Source organism: Monodelphis domestica, chromosome 4 (genome assembly GCF_027887165.1).
Source record: "Monodelphis domestica isolate mMonDom1 chromosome 4, mMonDom1.pri, whole genome shotgun sequence".
NCBI classification, from domain to species: Eukaryota; Metazoa; Chordata; class Mammalia; order Didelphimorphia; family Didelphidae; genus Monodelphis; species Monodelphis domestica.
This window is the reverse complement of record NC_077230.1, coordinates 236,665,333-236,684,648: the sequence shown is the minus strand read 5'-3', so window position 1 is coordinate 236,684,648 and position 19,316 is coordinate 236,665,333. Positions and strand designations below refer to the sequence as shown.

At 37.7% G+C, this 19,316-nt stretch overlaps 1 protein-coding gene across 7 annotated transcripts in view; it reads right to left on the bottom strand.

Moving 5' to 3' along the window:
* Nucleotides 1-19,316, bottom strand: part of CADM1 (cell adhesion molecule 1) — a 354,670-nt gene that overhangs the window by 90,835 nt on the left and 244,519 nt on the right. Inside the window, exon 2 of one of the 7 annotated variants that reach the window (XM_016433843.2) lies at nt 5,805-5,866. The exons of the other annotated variants lie outside the window; for them this stretch is intronic. Coding sequence (XP_016289329.1) covers nt 5,805-5,866 — 62 coding nt within the window. The remainder of the gene's footprint in view (nt 1-5,804; nt 5,867-19,316) is intronic. 7 annotated transcript variants of the gene reach the window in all.

Genomic DNA, 19,316 nt, shown 5'->3' with positions numbered 1-19,316 from the left:
ATTTCTCAAGGGCTCACTCCAGACTAATCATCCTCAGCAGTGGGGGAAAAGAAAAGGCGATCCGTTCAATACTTTTCATTGCTAATAAAATACAATGTATAAATATAGCTATGAATTGAAGGTAGTTTGACTGGAGCATAAGGGCTAACAAAACTATATAATAAATATTCATTATCGACATTGGCATTGTCTACATTATACCTTGCTAAGACTTGCTACCCTTTGACATTTTTTCAATTTCTGAGGTTTTGAATTTCAATTCCTTTTCACCGTAATAACAAAAGTAAGAAAAAGAGAAGAGTAAATTAAAACCTTTTCTTCATACATTTATTTCAAATTATGAACTAAAGCAACCACCATGACTATAAGAGTCACTGAGTGGCTATAAAAGAGGAATCAGGCATGGGTGGGAATCAGATTTCAAGCTTCCAATATATCTTTTAAAACGATTCAACAGGGGAAGCTAGAAGGCACAGTGGATGGAGAGTCAGGCCTGGAGACAGGAGGTCTTGGGAATCAAATCTGGCCTCATATGCTTTCCAGATATATGACCCTGGATAAGTCACTTAACCCCCATTGCCTAGCCCTTACTGCTCTTCTACCTTGGAATTGATATACAGTATTGATTCTAAGACTGAAGAAGATATGGGTTTAAAGGAAAAAAAAAATATGAGCTCCTTGAGATCAGGGAGCTTTCTGTTATCCCTGGCACATAGTAAGCTTTTCATAATTGCTTCCTGGCTGACTTTACCTATTGACCAAATAAACATTAAAGACTTTATATTTTATACTAGAGGCAGTAGGGAACTACTGAAGGCTTCTGAGCAGGAGTTTTCTGATCAGATTTATACCTTAGGAAAGTTATTTTGGGAGGCAGGATGGGTTGGATATATTGAAAACAGAGGAATAAATTACAAAACTATTCAAATGAATATTAAAGCCCTGGCCTAGAGAAATGGCATTTTAAGTATGGATAGCACGAGATGTTGCAGAGGTAGATCTGACAGAATTTGGCCAATTATTGTGGGGGGCAAGGAACAGGAAGCAGATAGGAAAGTATCAAAGATGACTGAGGTTTCCATTTTGATAGTAGTTCCATTTTTTCCCCAAACCTTTATCTTCTATCTTAGAATCAATAAATACTGTATATTTTTTCCAAAGAAGAAGAGTGGTAAGGGCTAGGCAAAGGGGGAGCAGGAGGAGTCATAATGACTTACCCAAGGTCACACAGCTAGTATTGGTTCTAAGGCAGAAGAGTGGTAAAGGTTAGGCAATTAGGATTAAGGGACTTGCCCAGGGTCACACAGAAAGGAAGTATCTAAGGCCAGAGTTGAAATCAGGAGCTCCCATCTCTAGGCCTGGCTCTTAATCCACCAAGCCACCTCCATGCCCCAGTTGGTATTATTTCTGACAAAAATGGGAACATTTTTAAGAAGGCTGGTGAGTTTAGAGATTTAGACATGCTGCATTTGAGGTCTCACTAGGATATCCATGTATAGTTGTCCAATAGGCATCTGGAGACAAAGGAAGGGAGCTCAAGAGAACGATTAGGACTGGATATTCAGGTCTAGTATAGAATTCATGGCAGAATGGAGGGTGAGACAGACAGACAGACAAGACAACCTAGTACCCAACTCTAAAGAACATCAATTCTCATAGGTCAAGAAATTAATGAGGAGCCAACAAAGGAACGGAGAAGGAACAGTAAGAGAAGAAAAAGAAAAGCACACTGCCATAAAGACAAATCCACATTCCAAGGAGGTAGAAAACCAACAGATTTTTCTAATGGTTTCTTTTAAATGCTCATTTTTTCCTGATATTTTAGTAATTTCATACTCCAGTTCACCAACTCATTCTATACAAATATATTTTGAAATCCTAAATCTTATTATTAATCTTCATCCATCCATAAAGCCCATCTGCTACTTCTCTAAAGTGGTCAGTCCTCTGGCTGGGTGATTCATACTCAGGACAAGAATGCAATATAACAGAGAGCAAGATGAGCCATGGGGAAAACGCTTACTCAAGTACCCTGTGTTTGATGAAGAATTAAGGAAACATCACTTTGCTAGTAAAGTCAACAGCTCTTTGAATAAACATTCACTTTTCAATTTTCCCCCAGAATCAAATTTCATCTCCCCACATTAGGCCTTAAATATTTTCTAAGGGGAACATGCATTTCTTAAAGTTGACACATAGGTACAACTCCAGGATCAAATGGTTGTTTATCAATTACAATTGAGCTCATACTAAACATCCTTTCTTTTCATTTTCAATTGGATAGTGGGTACTACATGTCCTTTCGTCCTGTTCCTGCTGAACATGAGCCTTAATATATTCAGGGCTTGTAAGGGGAGACTGGCAAAAAGCTAATTTTGAAGGAAAGTTAGGAGGCAAAGGGCATACACTTCCTTGTCACTTCTGTTGTTCACTACAGAGATGAATTCTGTACCATATCTCCTTGTACAAGAACATAATTAAGAAACTCTTTTTTTTTTTCATCCAGAGTATATTAATTCCAATAACTTCTTATATCGAGAACCAAAATAGGAGCCTTAATGCCCTTGGACTGAGGAGATGCATAGCCTGAAACATAGTAGAACTTCCCAGACAACTTGCTTCAATTAACCTGTTGGGTCTCAGTGGATGAAGAATCTGTGACTACTTCCTGCTGCTGAGTTAGGTCAATCTGCAAAGGGAAACCTGGCTTTAGGAGTTTGTATTTGTTCTTTAAAAATTAAAATCACAATTCACATGAATAAAAAGGGCCCATTGAACCATTCAGGAAACAATAGAGAATTTTTCAACCAACATTTCTACCAACTCAATAAAAATTCTTTTCAAAAACAGTATCAAAGTATATTTCAGCCATCCTTGATGACACTGAACCATTACATTCAGAAAAGGCCAAGTTCATCTCGTTGTCCTGAACTCACACTAAGAATTCTGAGAATCTAAGGACCAGTTATAATACTTTTGCCAAGAGAAAGCCATATTCCATAATCAAGAAAAGAAAGAAGGGAATAATAAATTCCACTGCAGGTCCTCCTGCATTGCTTCTATTCCTGCTGCTAGTTTCCCAACCAGGTTCCTGTTTCATTCCTTCCCTTTCCATTCAAAGGCCAGTGCTTCAAATGCTTCAGGGAGCCAATAGTCGTTCAGAAATGTAAATGTGGCTCAATCTAACAAATGGCATTTGAGTATCTACTGAATTCAATGTGCTAGATACTGGTGATATAAAGACAAAAAAATGAAGAAATACCAATCCTCATGGAGATTACATTTTCCTGGCTCATACAACATGGGGAAGAGATGTCAAACTCAAAAAGAATTAACCCTGGCAGGCAGCACTTAGAAAACCACAAAATAATATTACCTATGTTGAATATGTTTATTTATTTTGTTAAACATTTCCTGCTTACATTTTGATCTAGTTTGGGCTACACTGGGAGTTTTTCTGGCCACTGGGGAGTTTGGCAACTCTGAATATAAATCTTACTTTAATTCTTGGCCTATAACAGATGATAAGAATTTTATAATATAGGAGGAACTGCTATAGATCTACAATTTTCCTGTCATAGTCTCCATCTCTGCCCAACACACCTATTACCTCCCTATCCAGATGAAGCCCAGATCAACAGCCATAAGAGCTGCCACTGAAAGCCTAGAACTAGGGAGGCCCTAGTCATCCCGTGTAACTGGTAAGAGATCTTAGGAAAAGAAGCCTCCAATTCCTCTATTAGGTGGAGAACAGAAGTCTTTTTTTTGCATTTCTGATAGAATTCTAAACATATTTTCCCCAAAAACCATTTTTACATATACAGTGGTTAGGCTGGTATACATTTATGAAATTATATTGCCCATCAATTCAACAGACAGTTCTTAAACATCTACTGGGTGCAAGGCATTAGGCTGGAATGATACTGATACAAAGATAAAGAAACACAATCTCTTGTGTCAAAGAACTTAAATGGGGTTTTTAATGGCTGATCAAGCTATTTATAATCTTTCACTAATTAAGGTCATCTATCATTGAAAAAGGAGATAGACTCGTCTAGTCCCTCACTGGTCTTTCCCTCTAATAGAATGAAAGGTAAGAGATTCAGAGTGTGAATGCTAAACTGGTATCCACAAAATGGACAGAATGAGAAGGCACTGATAGGTTGCTTTATACCAATGCAGGTAGTACTCATACAAATGAAACTATGAGGGTCCATTTAGGTAGTGAGGAAGTATATCTTCTATGGGAAATCATAACCTAGTTTCTGAAAAAAACATTTAAAAATGGAACTCTGGAAAACTTCCTCATGAGTGGCAATAACAATTCACAATTATGTTTAACAGATTACAAGAAGTTTTCAACAATAATACCATGAGGTGGATAGAACAGAATAATTAATTTCATTTTAGAGATCAGAAAACTGAGGATTCAAGAGGTTGAATGACATGACCAGTCACAGGCAGGGCTTGAGCACTGAGGTCCAGAGTTTTGCAACCTCTCAATCTGCTACTCAAGATTATCTTCCATTAAGCTGCAAAGACATCAGTCTCCAGTTGTGGATTTCCGACCTAGCATGACTTGTCAGTTCATATTCCATACCCTACTTTATTTCTTGCTTATTTGGTTTTATTGTTACTGCATGTTTTCCACTTGTGAATTTTGAGGCAGTAATGATAAAGAAACAAATAAACAGGGAAATAAAGTGCAAGAGTCCAAAATGAAAACAGAAATGAGGCTACTGAGCTTTTTTTTTTTTCCTACAGTGAAGAAATTGACGTCATTTAAAGGAAGGAGGGGAAAGTTACCATGAAATACAAGTTTAAGACTAATCCTAAAAACTCCATGCTTTAGGCTGGCAGAATCAAGTAACATTAGAAAGAGCATTTTTCTCTGCCCAGGGGAAGGCAAGGTAAACAAATGTTTCACTTTCACAAGACCCATTAATGACTATCTGTGGATCAGCATTGACTGGAGGTTTTGTTTATGGCTGCTCAGGTCAATGTTGCTTGCCATCCTCTGCTCCCCCTAACAACATTCTTAGAAGCCATTCAAAGAAAGAGATAACACTTAACTTAGAAAAGAACAGCACAAACCACCCCTCTTCCTGCACCCCCCTCCCCGAAAGATTCACACAATACAATTTCACAAACCAGGCACACAATTAGAATCCTGGAATCCTAGGCTGGATTCTCAATACTCTCAAATGTTCACTCTGCAGCAACATTTCCATTTAAACTCTGGGGTACATTTTGCAACTCTTTGTTCCATTAGCAAAATTGTAATCATTACATGCAACCAGTCCCCCATCCACTTCTTCATTTCCTCAGACATACACTGTACCTTCCTAACTTCCCAACTTTTGGAAATGTCCATGGATTCTTTTAAGCCTTTCTCTAACTAACCTGTTTGCAATATCTTTCACAACTGACACATTCAGTTGCCTTCACTGCAACAGAAGCATAACTGAATGGCATTCTGCTAGGTTGCTAAAATGGAGTTTCAGAAAGAATAATGTTCTGAATTTTGGTCTTTTTTAAAAAAGCAGTTACTTTTATGGGCAGTCATGCTTGCCACATTTACAGTTGTGAATTAAGTACTTCAAAGAAATAGCATTAAACCACAACAGTTGTGCCTCGTCATAATTTCTACAGAAAAAGTACCAACAATTGCCAAACTTTATTATTACTACTACTCAAATGGGGGAACGCCAAAGTTAATCATCCAAAATATATTCACTATTTTTTTGCTTTGTTACAAAAGGGGGTGGGGGTGGGGAAACTGGCTACTTTGCTGTTCTACTCACTTTTTAGATTTGTCAATTTCTGAATGACTGCCAACATCAGGGACTCTTTGTAGCACCTTGTACTTGGGATATAATAAAAACATGAAACTGATTAAAAATACTGTGAGTGTAGGTGCAGAAGGGACTATATATTCTAGGCCCCAAGGAAAAGTATTTCTTTGCAAAAATCAAACAGACTACATTTATGTTACACTATTAAATTGTACTACTATTCACTGCCCAGGATGTAAGCCCCCTGACATGTCAAAAGCACTGAAAATTTTGAAAGCACCCTTTGGAAAATTAACCTTTAGAATGCGGGTATTACCCAGCCTCATGAACCAAAGAAATATATGTGATAATATCTGGCCATGGAACATGTTTTATATGTCAAAAAAATGTCGCCTTTTATCTTGAGAGTTTACTAAAAAAGCTTCAGTGATAAAAAAAAATGGTGGTGAATGTGGGGTCTGCAGAAATGAAAAAGAAATTCCAGTTGCAAAGGGCAACATATAAGCGCCATTTAATCCCGACTGCTAATAGCTACCTGTGTCTCTCATTTTATAATACACCAATTATAAATCACACTGACAAAATTCAAGCCCCACTCACTTAGTAGTGCCCAATCTAACCATATTCTTTTTCAAATACATACAGATCTGCTCCTGATTCCATAGCTATTCAAAAATATGCAGTGAGCAAGATTTTTCTATTTCTATTTGGATTTATTCTCCCCTTCTCATGGCCAAATTGTACTCTTTCCATCTAAAAGTCCCCCTGACTTTATCCTGATGCTAATCCATGTCCCCTTTTTCCACTGTCCATTACTAGTAACATATCAGATTAGATTTATGATATGTCAGCACTGTTGTGATTACATGTCATCCCTGTCTTTCTATTACTCCAATATTGATAGATAAAATTCTATGGTGATATATTGCCTGCCCTTTCAAAGGTTACTGCCAGCAGATGCTAGGAATCAATACAGTTCTTATCTGTCACAAACCACAAGAAAAGCATGGAAAACAAGGCTCAATGAGAAGGCTGGGAACGGGTCAAAGAGAGAATTCCAAGATGCCTATCACCAGTTTCATTCTCTTATGTGATACAACAAATTTGTAATACTCTAAAGTTCAATTCATCCCCAAACAACCGACATCCATACATGGTCAAAAAGTTAAAAGCAAAACAGAAAATATTTATTAAAATGGAAAAAACTTCACAAAGATTAAGGAAATGCAGTCTATTCTAAATAATCCTGCAGAAGTAATCAGTAGATCTGTGTTCTAGGCCTTTTGCCATCTCCCTGTGACATGTTATCTTCATTTTTCAGAATTGAAAGCTAAGGCCTAGGGAAGTTAAAACCTGGCTCTACTCACATCAGAGGATATTACAAACATAAATGAGATATTTGAGTTCTTTGGAAGTAAGGTGCTAAATAAATCTAAAGGGATATACTACTATTAAAAACTTGTTTTTCTTCAATTTTTCAATTACGAAGAAGGAAACAGAAGGCAAAAAGCAGAGTTCTTTTGCTTTTGTACTTATAGATCAAAGCATGAGCCTGAAAAACTTACTTTGAAATAATAAGTACCAACTTGTAAACATTTTTTGTTAAAAGAGGAAAAATCTGTATGAGGACCTTGGCTTTTAGGAAGAGGTGATCATGGATAATGTTCCTTTCTCTCTTATATCTTCCTGACCAAGGATATTACTGTAGCTAACAGCTCTACTTTTTTGTGCCCACCCCCCATGCAATCAAGGTGAAGTGAAAATTTTTAATGTGATGACAAGCAGATGTACTGACAAAATGCTGGACCAACTAGCCACATTAGAATTAGACATTGATGGATGAAGTGATAATATTAGATAACTACAAATGGGCTAAATCTGAATAATAATAATAACAACAACAACAACAACAACAACAATAATAATAATAATAATGAGGGGGAAGTATCCTAAGTCCTTTTGAGTCAGTACAACTGTTTTCAACCTATGACTACAGTTTATAGATAGTAAAATCTATGATTCTTTTGACTATTAAAATTTCTAACAATCAATTAGGGCCAATTACTTGGAAAAGCTTTTTTTGATGCATGGGGTACTATCAAATCATTAGACAATATAGAAAGAGGGCTAAATATAGCTCTTTAGGTGGAAAGAAGGTATGGTTTCTGAAGTTTTGTTAAGACAGAAAAAATATGTAATTTTTAAAATCCAATAAATGTGAAAAATGGCAAAACCAACCTATATTCATTTTTAATGTAAAAATAAGGTAAAGACTAAGCTTTCCAAACTCCAGAAAAAAAATTCTATGGTTAAATCTCAAATCTTAAAAAAGAAGCAAAGCATAGCAAGCAATTAAAAAGTTGGCCCTTACAGCCAGACGCACCTGGGTTCAAATTCTATCTGATTCATATGGGCCACTCCACTGGTTCAAAAATTTCCTCACCAGGTAGTTCTTTATACTAGTGTAATTATATATAGGGCCAGTCACTACTGCTACCTTATTTATAACAATTAGCCCAAAGCAGCTAATGAAGTTAAACATAAAATCACATGATACTTTCCCTCTACTTTTAAAGGTCTTATAATCTATGCTCTACTTGGGTTAGAATTAAAACTATAATTTTATTGGTACAGGAAGTACTCATTAAGGAAAAGTTACTCCATAGTAAAAATTAAAAAAAAATGCAACTAGTATAATAGTTATGTGGGGCATTGACTTGTTTGGGGTCACTGAGGCAGTACAAGTCAGAGATGAGTCTTGAATCGAAGTTGTACTGACTATCCATTATTATCAGGGATTTTTCATTGATTTCATTTTTTTTTAAACCAAAGAGAAATTAGGTGGCACAGTGGCCTAGAATCAGAAAGACTCAAGTTTCCTAATTTCAATTCCAGCTTCAGACACTTACTAGTTTTGTAACCCTAGATAAGTCACTTAACCGTCTTTGCCTTAGTTTTCTCATCTGTAAAATGAGCTAGAGGAAATGGTGAACCACTCTATTATGTTTGCCAAGAAAACCCCAAATGGGAATGACAAAAAGTTGAAAACAATTGAAAATTACATTTAAAAAAAAAAACCTTATTAGTTATCTTCCTGAAGAAAATATATTTTTAAAAACTATTTTTATAAAATATATAAACCAAGAAATGAATATTTATACTTTAAAAGTTCATATCAGAATTCTTTGATTGATAAAATAATTTATTTTAGGCTTCCCTGAGTTCCACAAAACACTGTCTTAAATACTGTTACCTGCTTAAGAGTATTGAAGGGAAGACCAAAAATGTTCAAAATAAAAATACCCCAACAAATACCAAATGAAGAGCAATCAGAAACAATGATTCAGAGTTCTGGAATCATGTGCAAATAAGTTAGAATTTTTTGATTCACATACATCTTTAGGAACAGATTTACTATAAGAATTGAGGTATGATGAAATGCAAAAGGCAAGAGTATGTTAGACAGTAAAGAAATCTGAGCCCAATCTCCTTACGTGACCTTGGGCAAGTCACATATTCAGTTGGTCTCAGTATCCTCCACTAGACTAGATAACACCCACGGATTTACATTACTAAAAAATGAACTCAAATAGCCCAAAATCTATTGACAAATGGATATTTTAAAATTCCAATGTAATAGTTTCTATCTATATATATAAGACAAGGAGTAAGGACACTGTAGGAAGGGAATGAATAGGAGATACAGTTAGTCTCAGAGACTCAGATGGTCCCCACAGACTGCTGCCTCCACCCTCCATGTTTAATTATTACTCAATTAGGATCAACATTCATTTTTTATTAATGCTGTTCTCAGACAATGGTTCTTTTATCTGTGTTTTATCTTCCAGCTACATTACTAGCAAGGACACTCTCACAGAAGATCTAACAGAGAAGACCCTGATGAATTGGGAGTTTAAAATACAAACTGAACTTCCTTTGTCTGCCTTGACTTGTTTTATTAACATTTGAATCTGATTTATAACAGATTATCAGGTTGGGAGAGGACTGTCCAATCACAGGCTGAACACAACAAACAAATATTCCAAAGATTTCTATTCTGCTGGATGGCACTTTGGGGTCTAACAAAGCTGTTCCATTTGTGTGTCAACTATGTTAGGTAATGAGAGATGAGGGGAGGGGTTACTGAGGATAGGGGAGACCCGCCTTCTTATGAGTGTTCCAGGGGAAAGCAACCTAGATGGGGAGATTGGGATGACATCTCTAAATTGCACTAGGTATTCCCCTCCTTTTATTTCCCTAGAGTTACTAAACGATTATTTTGGACACATTTAAATTCATGGTGCCTAAATTATTGGCCAGGAAAAGAATGTTTAGTTTTCTGCCTTCTATCTACAGCACAATTACTAGCAGACTTAAATGCTGATCAAATTGAACTGAATGCTCATTCAATGCTCTTGATATCTTAGTTCTGACATCTTATATATAGACAAAGAGGGAATATGGGTAAGTGAAAAATAGTGACGGGTAAGTGAACAAAAGAGTTAAAACATCTATGGGGGTGGGGAGGTGGGGTTATATATGCAAACTGAGTGGGAAAAAACAACTTTCATTTTAAAAAAACAAATCCCAATGACATCCATTAAACTGCTTTTTCCAGCAGAATGGATCCAAACTTTTACACTCTCCTGTCCCACCACTTGAATATACATTGGAGCCCCAGAAGGGCTGGTATATAAGTAAACATCTGATGACCCCCCCCCATATATGTGAGCACTCTCTGTACTGCTGCCTCTTAGCTTCTCTCTCCATGATCTCCCATCCACCTTGAGGCCTCACAACAAAACCCCCTAATAAAAGAGAAATTAGAAGCAGAAGAGACTGCTACTGGGCACGAGGAGAACAAGCCACACCTTGAAGGTAGACAGCCAAGTTGACCTTGGATAACAAAACCACAGAGAAGGGGACCGTGGTTTATATTTGCAGAGAGTTGTGTCCTTCCAGTTTTCCCACATCGGAATCCTAGAATTCAAGTGTTAGGAAATCTGTCAATAATGTAAATACATTTTTTTCTTCTCTCGTGGTTCTTCTTTCAGTGAAGCTTCAAGTCCTTCCAGGTTTCTCTCTCCTCAACTGGTCCCTGTTATTTTTCATTAAGAATATGCTTTGCAGCTCCTACATACACTGTTTTACGCCTAAATAACCTTACCTAAAAATTCAAACTATGGAGAGTCCCCTAGTCCCTGGTGCTAAAGATATTAATGTCATTCTTTTACTTATAATGAGAATATTAGACAACTATCCAGTGTGGAGCTAATAGACCAAGAGGTACTTTTTTATACTTAACAGTGAAAAACAGTATTTTAAAACCACAACAAACACTCCTAACTTCAACTTGGAGTTTTTTATTATTCAGTCATTCCAGCTGGGACCTATAACCCAATCTGTGAATGGACTCTTATGATCTGATAAGTCATCTCTAGAAGCAGCTAATTAGTCTACCTTATCCTCAGATTTATATTGTATCTGCCAGCCAGGAGCCATTGAAATGCATTGAAGGTTGTAAGCCTCTGGTTCACAAACCTCATCAGCCAAACCGGAAATGGCCCATAAAACAAGATTACATATTTATCCAAATAACAAACTTAGCATTTGGTAGTTTAGAGTTTGGTGGTATCTCTTAATACTTAATGTATTACTACTTCAAACATACTCTAAGCAAACTGACAGACAATATTCTTATTCTAACCACTATCTATTTCATATATACATGAAAATAAGCATTTCATAGGTACTTTTATCATTCATAACTTTGTACTGTCAGTAATAGCTGTCATTCTTTGTAGCTCAGTAAGGGCTCCCTAAACCAAGATTTCTCTCTTTTTTTAAATGGAATCTGAGATGAATTTTGATAAATATGCATTCTGTATCTTTAATAAAAAAGGGATTTTCCCCTAACTATCTGAATACATAAATGTTTTAAAAGTTTTCAAGACCTGCCACTGTATGAGGTGAAAATTCAATGTCAAAATAATATTAAAAACACACAAAAATGTAGGAAATTGTTTTAACCACAATGTGATAAATAATAAATCAGAATTACATGTTGCTCTGAAATTATGGGTTTTCTCCATTCCTTACGCTGCTCCAGTGTTACACATCGGTGGATCAATGGCACTTTACTGTAGCAATTATGAGGCAAAGAAGAAATCTAGTTAGGATTTGATAAAAAACAATGTCACTGTCTTTAGCCTACTTACTCACATATGCCGAAATTAAAAGAGATACCATACCAAGCTACTCTATACAGTTCCAATGTACCAGAACTAAAGAGTTCAAAACAAATTTTAAATGGGTCAAGGTTTGAATGCTTAGTGGAAAAGTCTAAAATGTGAAACCCAAATACCACTTTGTCTGAAGATTCTGCATAATTATAACTCGAACTATCAGCTTCCTTTGCTGGCTGGTCCTCTCTGCCCTCTTTTGGATGATAGTGTATTTCAGGTTTTGAGGCTTTTCCGAAAGCCAAGAGCTTCAGTTTTTAGCAGTGTATTCTCAGAAGAGGCCAGCCAATATTCTATCTCCTTAAGGGATATTTACTTACATATTCAGTTCAAATTTACAGTGCCTGGCTTGTGAAAGAAACACCACTTAGGAAGAGAATGCTGCACCATTGTGGGAAATAAATCAAACAACCAGTTCTTATTTTAGCACACTTTGGAAATCACATTTCTAAAGCAGTATGTAGGTTATCTGCACAACAGAAACACGTTCCTCCCCTTTCAGGACATTTTCCTGGCTACTACATAAACTACACCGAAATTGCTTTCTTCTGCAAAACTTCTTCACTACCAGAAAAGCAGCTATTAACTACTTCCACTCCATTCAAGATACAGGAAACTCAGTGGCAGGTAGTGGTCCATGGAGCTTTCCCACCTCTGGAGAGGCCACCTGCAGTAGCATCAAGATTTAAGGGTATCTGATTTTTCTAAGATTCGAAACCCAGACAGATGAAACCATAATGAAAATGGAACTTTAAAAGAAACACATAAAAGTTGACTCTCTTAGCAAACAACATTCACATCTGAAAAGTTGTGATTATTTCTTGCCAAATTTTGAAAACTTATTATTTGCAACTGTCCCTTCATTTACATACATGGCTGATAACACTGATTCAACCAGGGCAGGCCAAAGACATTGTTTAAGTTCCTTCTGTGTGTTTTGCATTAGGCTAGATGCCTTTGTTTTAGAAAGCCCTTAATTACTGTAATGAGGGTCCCAGAGCACAAGAGGAGTGGTGCTGGGAGTGCAGAGGTGCTCCAGTATCTGCTGATTCAGTAATCCGCTGATTCAGTTGCCCAGTGTTAACTGCAGGTGTTCATTTATAACCAGTGGTTTCAGCCATCCACAAAAGGTCTTGGAACATAACCCCCATGGATTCAGGGACTTACTGTATGTGCAAGGTAAATTTGAAATAACTAGGAAAGAGAGAAATGTTACCAACAAGAAGCAGGATGCTAAGGGATCAGGAAAGGCCTCATGTAGAAGGTGGCTTTTGAGCTTAGCTTTGAAGCAAACTACAGATTCTAATATATGGAAGTGAGAAGGAAAAGTACTTCGAGATTACCAAGAGCTTTAAATGCCAGGCGGGGGAGTTTGCATTTTATCTAGAGATAATAAGGAACATCTGAAGCTTTCTGAGGAGTGGAATTACATGTTCCTGCTTTGGAAATATCCTTTTGGCATCTAATGTGGAAGACAAATTGAAGAAGAGGCCAGAAGCAGAAAGACCAATTAGAAGGCTAAGATAATATTCTAAGGTGATGATGAGGGCCAAATTAGGATGGCCCTAATTTGAGAGGAGGAAAGGACATGGACATAAGTTATGTTATATAGATAGAATCAACAGGACATAGCAAATGAATAGAATATAGAAGAAGGGAGAGAGAAAGGAAGGTTAGGTTCACCTTGGGTAAATGAAAAGATGTGATTCCTTTCATGGAAATATGGAATTTTCAAAGGAGGGGCTTAAGAGGAAATAGAGCCAGTTCATTTTTGGAAACACCGAGTTTGAGACATTTTTGGCACATTCATGGTGATATCTAGCAGGCAAGTGGTGTGATGTTTGCTTTGATTTATTTTATTTATTTTTTATCTAAATGCATTCACAAAAAGTCATTCACATTAAATTGCCTAATTCTTTTAACAAACAAAGAAATGTAGTTATGATACAGATAGCTCAGATTTCTTGTACATTTAATCTGGACTCTTCCCTTGGATCATCTACATTTTTCTTGGTGCAGTAAATTAATGGTGTAAATACCTTTCAGCTCTCAGCATTTTAAGAACAGGATCTCTACCATAGTTGTCTTGGTATCTCCAGTCCCTGGCACAATGACTGGCACATAGCAGGCTATTAAAAAATGTTCTCTGAATTTCTATGTTAAAGAGAACTATAGCTATTTTAGGAGGCTATGGGGGACAGAGCTTTTCTCTGCAATGAGCCACTAACAACTCTAGATATTCTCTAAACTTGGAATCCATTATCAATATTACATTTTGACTTTGATGGTTTGGATACAATATTCAGAGACTTGCTTATTTAGCAATCTCCCCATTCTATCTTCCCCCTCACCCCCCTCCAGATTCTGAAGGTAGATACTGGCTGATAATACCAAAGAATGGTCCTTAAACACCTTCCCCTATTTGGGCAGAAATTGTCATCTTGACTTGGGTTTCTCTCCTTAATCAAATATGCATTAATTCATTAATCCACTAATGGTGGGGAGATGATATCTAGGGCCTAAGGTTGACCCTTGGCAAAACCAAAGAAAAAGCTACAGTCTCTCTGTAGGAAATGCTGTTGGATGGAGTGCTCTGGGTCTGCTATTGAGGGTAACCAGAACAGGGCACCACACAGTCTCCATTTATTGTCTGCAGATTCTCCTCTTTGCTTTCTTGATGAAACTGTCAATCTTCATAATGGTGTTAGCAATCACAAGGATGTGCTTCGAAGAGGCTTTAAAGGCATCTGATAAAGAGAAAACCTATGCTCTCCTGTTCCTGAGCTCCTCTTTACAGTCAGCTCCCAGTGATAAGACTGGGCATTCTGACTTGTACAGCGTACAAGAAATTTGACTTGCCAAGTCAAACTTCCACCACCCGGATGAAAAGAGAAGCCTCATAAAGCCTTACTGTGAGAGAGACAAGCAGAAGCGAGAGTCATAGCTTTGCCTCAATTCTGGCTGGCTATAAGGACAAGCACATCATGAAAGCAAAGCCCCCTGACTCCTAGATGGGCACTTCTAATTCCCATTATGCCTGCCTAAAATATGGCCACAGGAGTCTGGCAAATTTCAACTTCTTTGCTAGATTGGAAGCACCATCTCTAAGAGTTTGGGGTTCAAAGAAATCAAAGCCAATGTTATTTCAAACACTTCAAACCTATAGGATGCTCACTGGTCCAGCGGACAGTTGGTAGGGAAAAATAGGCAAGAGCACTCCCAAAGCCCTCTCTGGAACAGTGTATGGTCAGCATTCCCAACTTGATGGGTCAAAACAACCCACCCAACCAAGAAAGCCTACTGTTTCCTTCCCAGGGCAACTCTATGCCAGCAGCTCACCCCAGCCAAGTGGGCAAAATATCAAACTGCAGTAAGCCTCAATGCGTTCTTTGTGAGGCCCACATTTCCGTTCTTCAGGCCTACTAAATCTCAAACCATTCAAGGGCAAAGCGAGGTTTATGCTCCCAATTAGTTATTCTTGAAATCTGGGAGCTCTACCACACATTAAAAAAGGAAAACTGCTTAGTACATACTCTGTGGGGGCCTCCAAACAGCAGGTGATTTTATACACCATATGTGATCTCACACCTAAAGGCACCAGGGGGACTTGAGGGCAGACTTGTAGCCTTGACTCTTGACTTGAAACCGCCAAAGCCCAGAAATTCACACTCAGAATTGCAAAGTAGTCTAAGATTTCATATCAAATACCTTTTAAATCATGTGTCTGAAAGCAGCTGTCTCACGCCTGGTGTGGTTTGGAAGGTGGAATTACTGATGTGCACCCTTTGCCCCATGCCTATTTGTATGTATTATACTTTGAACTTGATGGAAGAAAATTCAGTCCTCTTTAATTTCCTGAGGCTTCTAAGGAACTAAACTTGCCTCTCTTTTAAAACTTGCATGAACTAGTCAGCTGTCAAGCAGCTATTTGCTATTTTTTCTCCAAAAACCTGTGCCTTCTGAAAGAAATACTTAGACAATGGAAATGAAGATGAGAGTAGATGAATAATCGGTAGGCAATAGCCAACAGATGCTATCCCATTCCTTCCAAATTTCTCCCAAAAGCAATGTGCATTTAGGTAACTCAGCAGGTTAGTCTGATCAAGATGACAGAATTCCTTACAATTTATGCTTCTAAGAGAGAATAAACAGATACACAATAACAAAAGCCTTTAGTCTAGATTTCATATCAGACACTTTGATGAATAGTAGCCTAAAGGGCAACATATTTATAAGTTTTAAGTCTCTCTTGCAACACAAACTGTCCTGATTTATCCCTGATAAAGGCAGTTCTGAGAGCTACTTTACCATATTTATTATTTTATAGAGGGGGGAAAATGTTGATTCAGCCCTCAATCTGCCACCATTGAAATTATAAATGTTAGTAAAAGACCAATGCTGATGCCTATACATATTAATCTATTCACTTTAAGTTTTGAGCTCCCCCCTCCCCATTTTTCTTCCAGAATATGCTTCCTCCTTCCCCCTTCGTCTTGCTATATCTAGAGGATTTACTTTATTGGGTAAAACCTTGAAAGGAACAGAAAGGGCAGCCTCTGTGGAGCACATTACCGCCTGCTGTCACTGAGAGTCTCTCCAAGCACCAATTCAATGTTTATTTAAAAGAAAGAAGGTATGCAGACTTATTTCTCACTTGCCAAATGATATACAGGTGCTCTTATTTGCAAGCATGCATTTTCCCTCCAACAAAAACTTGAAAAGGAAGCACAATATTTAAGGTGATTAAGTTCCTTTATTTTAAGTACAAAAGGTAGCCTGGAAAGGTGCATAGAAGGCTGGCCACAGCATCAGAAGGACCTGGGTCCAACTCTTGTCTCTGACACATATGGGCTGCATGCCCAGTGAACCTCTTAGTATTAACCCCCATTATTCCCTCACTTGCCAAGCAATTCTCTTTAGTTGTTCAGTCATTTTTCACTTGTGTCTGACTTTATGAACCCATTTGGAGTTTTCTTGGCAAAGAGATTGGAGCGGTTTGCCATTTTCTTCTCCAGCTCATTTTACAGATGAGGAAACAGAGGCAAAGGGAGTGAACTTGCCAAAGGTCACTTAGCTAGTAAGTGTCTGAGGACACATTTGAGCCTTCCTGACGTCAGGGTTGGTGCACCAATTCTCCTTAAGGCCATAAATGATGGGAAAAGTGGTTAGTGTACCTCAGAGAATGGAAGAGGAACACCAGAAGTTGGTCACGAGGAAAAGTTACAGGTCAGGACAACAAAAATCTTATATTTTTTTCCATTTTGACCTGTAAATTTAATTTCTCTAGAATATAGTGGCCTCAGTGACTTTGATGCTGTTTTTATGAGGCAAATAGTTCCTCCATGGGGTGGGGAGGTTCTAAAGGCACAGTTTATCTAGACTGTAGAGTTATTTATTAGTAAGAAAAACTTCCAACCAACACCAGCAGATTGTGTTTGTCTAGAGTGTCAGAGTGAACCCTTCATTAGCATTTGTGAGATATGATCAAGTCACCTAAGGGTATTAAGCCAGCTTGGATGAGAAGTAATCAGGTATAGGGGGTAGTAGGCTAACTCATTCTCCTGGATGAACTAGAGCTATTTTTCCTTACTGTAGGTAGCTAGTCCTTACCAGGCCATGGGTTGGGGCAGAAACACCCATCTCCTTAGGAAATGAAGGGCTATGGTATGACATCCCTCCTGCCAAGCGGTCACTTGAGTATACTAGGTGAAGTAGAAAATTCCTGCCTACTGTAAATGTCTATCTAGACATGCAACTGTAATCTGAAACCTTTTCTAGAATCCCATATTTAATTCTAGAAAGTTATGGATGAGCCACAGGCACTGAAAGGCCACCACTTTAAAAGGCTCTACATAGAAACCGAGGTTTCCACAGGACACTCCAGAAGTACCAATACTTCCAATATTATCTATTACAATAGGAAACTATATTGGGGGGAGAAGGGAATGATTCTTGGTATGAATACATTAGTTGGACTGACCACTAAAGATCTCTTTGGTATACAAGTCATGTGGCTATTATTAATTAGTTTCTAGATGTTGTTTCTATCATAACATCAACTACTCCCACCCTTCCAACAGTAACAGGTCTTTGGGGGAAGGGACTGTGGATTGCCTTACTTTATTTGGGATTCCCCTTGGTATTTAGCACTGTGCTCTGCCAACAGTAAATGAATACTCTAACAAGCATTTATTAAGTGCCTCTTGTGTGTACTGTACTGTGCTGGGAAGCTAAGCTGCATACAAAGTTTAGAATGGATGGTCTCTGGCTTGGAGGTTTCAGGTTTCAGGCAGGGAAAGCAGCGACTTAACCACCCTATACTCTGTTACACAGAAACACCCAGGTATTCGAAGACACTTCACTCTCTCTCACTCTACACAAGTCTACATCATTTGCCAAGACATGTCAACTTACTTCCAACTTCCAGAACACTGTTTGGGGTCCCCTATTTTCCACTGACATGGCCATCACCCTCCAGGCTATGATCCCCTCTTGACTCTGTTCCTGCAGTAGTCTCATAATTGGTTTCCCTATGTCTAATCTTTCTCTTCTCCATTCCATACTCTCAAACCATGAAAGTAATATTCCTAAAGCAAAAATCTGACAATGTCCTTTCCTGGCTCAAGGAATTGAAATGATTCCATAAGGTCCTATACTATCAAATATAAATTCCTCTGCAGGGTATTTAAAAGCCTTTTACACTTTGCTCTAATTGACATTTTCTGTTTGTTTTTTTAACTCTTATCTTCTGTCTTAGAATAAATAATAAGTAGTAGTTCTAAGGCAGAAGGATAAGGGCTAGGCAATGGGGTTTAAGTGACTACTTGCCCAGGGTCACATACCTAGGAAGTAGCAGAATCCAAATTTGAACCCAGACCTTCTGTCTCCAGGCTGATACACCCAGTTGCCCCTAAAACCTACATTTTCAAACATTCCACATGAATAGCCAAAGTGACCTTCTCAATGGATGTCCTCTCCTATACAACTCCCTCCTCATCTCTACCTCTTAGAATACCTAAAGTCAACTAAGGCTAAATCCAAGTGTTCCCTCCTACAAGAGACCTTTCTTAATTAAATAGTACCTAATGCTGCTCCCTAAAATTATTTTGCATATAATTCCATGGATTTTCTGTAGCAGAACATATAAGTTCCTTGAAAATGGAGAATATTTTATATTTTTCTTTGTATCTTCTCATTGCCTAATATGTAGGAGGTGCTTTAAATTGCTTCTAAATTGGTTAGTTGATAGTAAAGACAAAATAAAGTACTATTATCATTT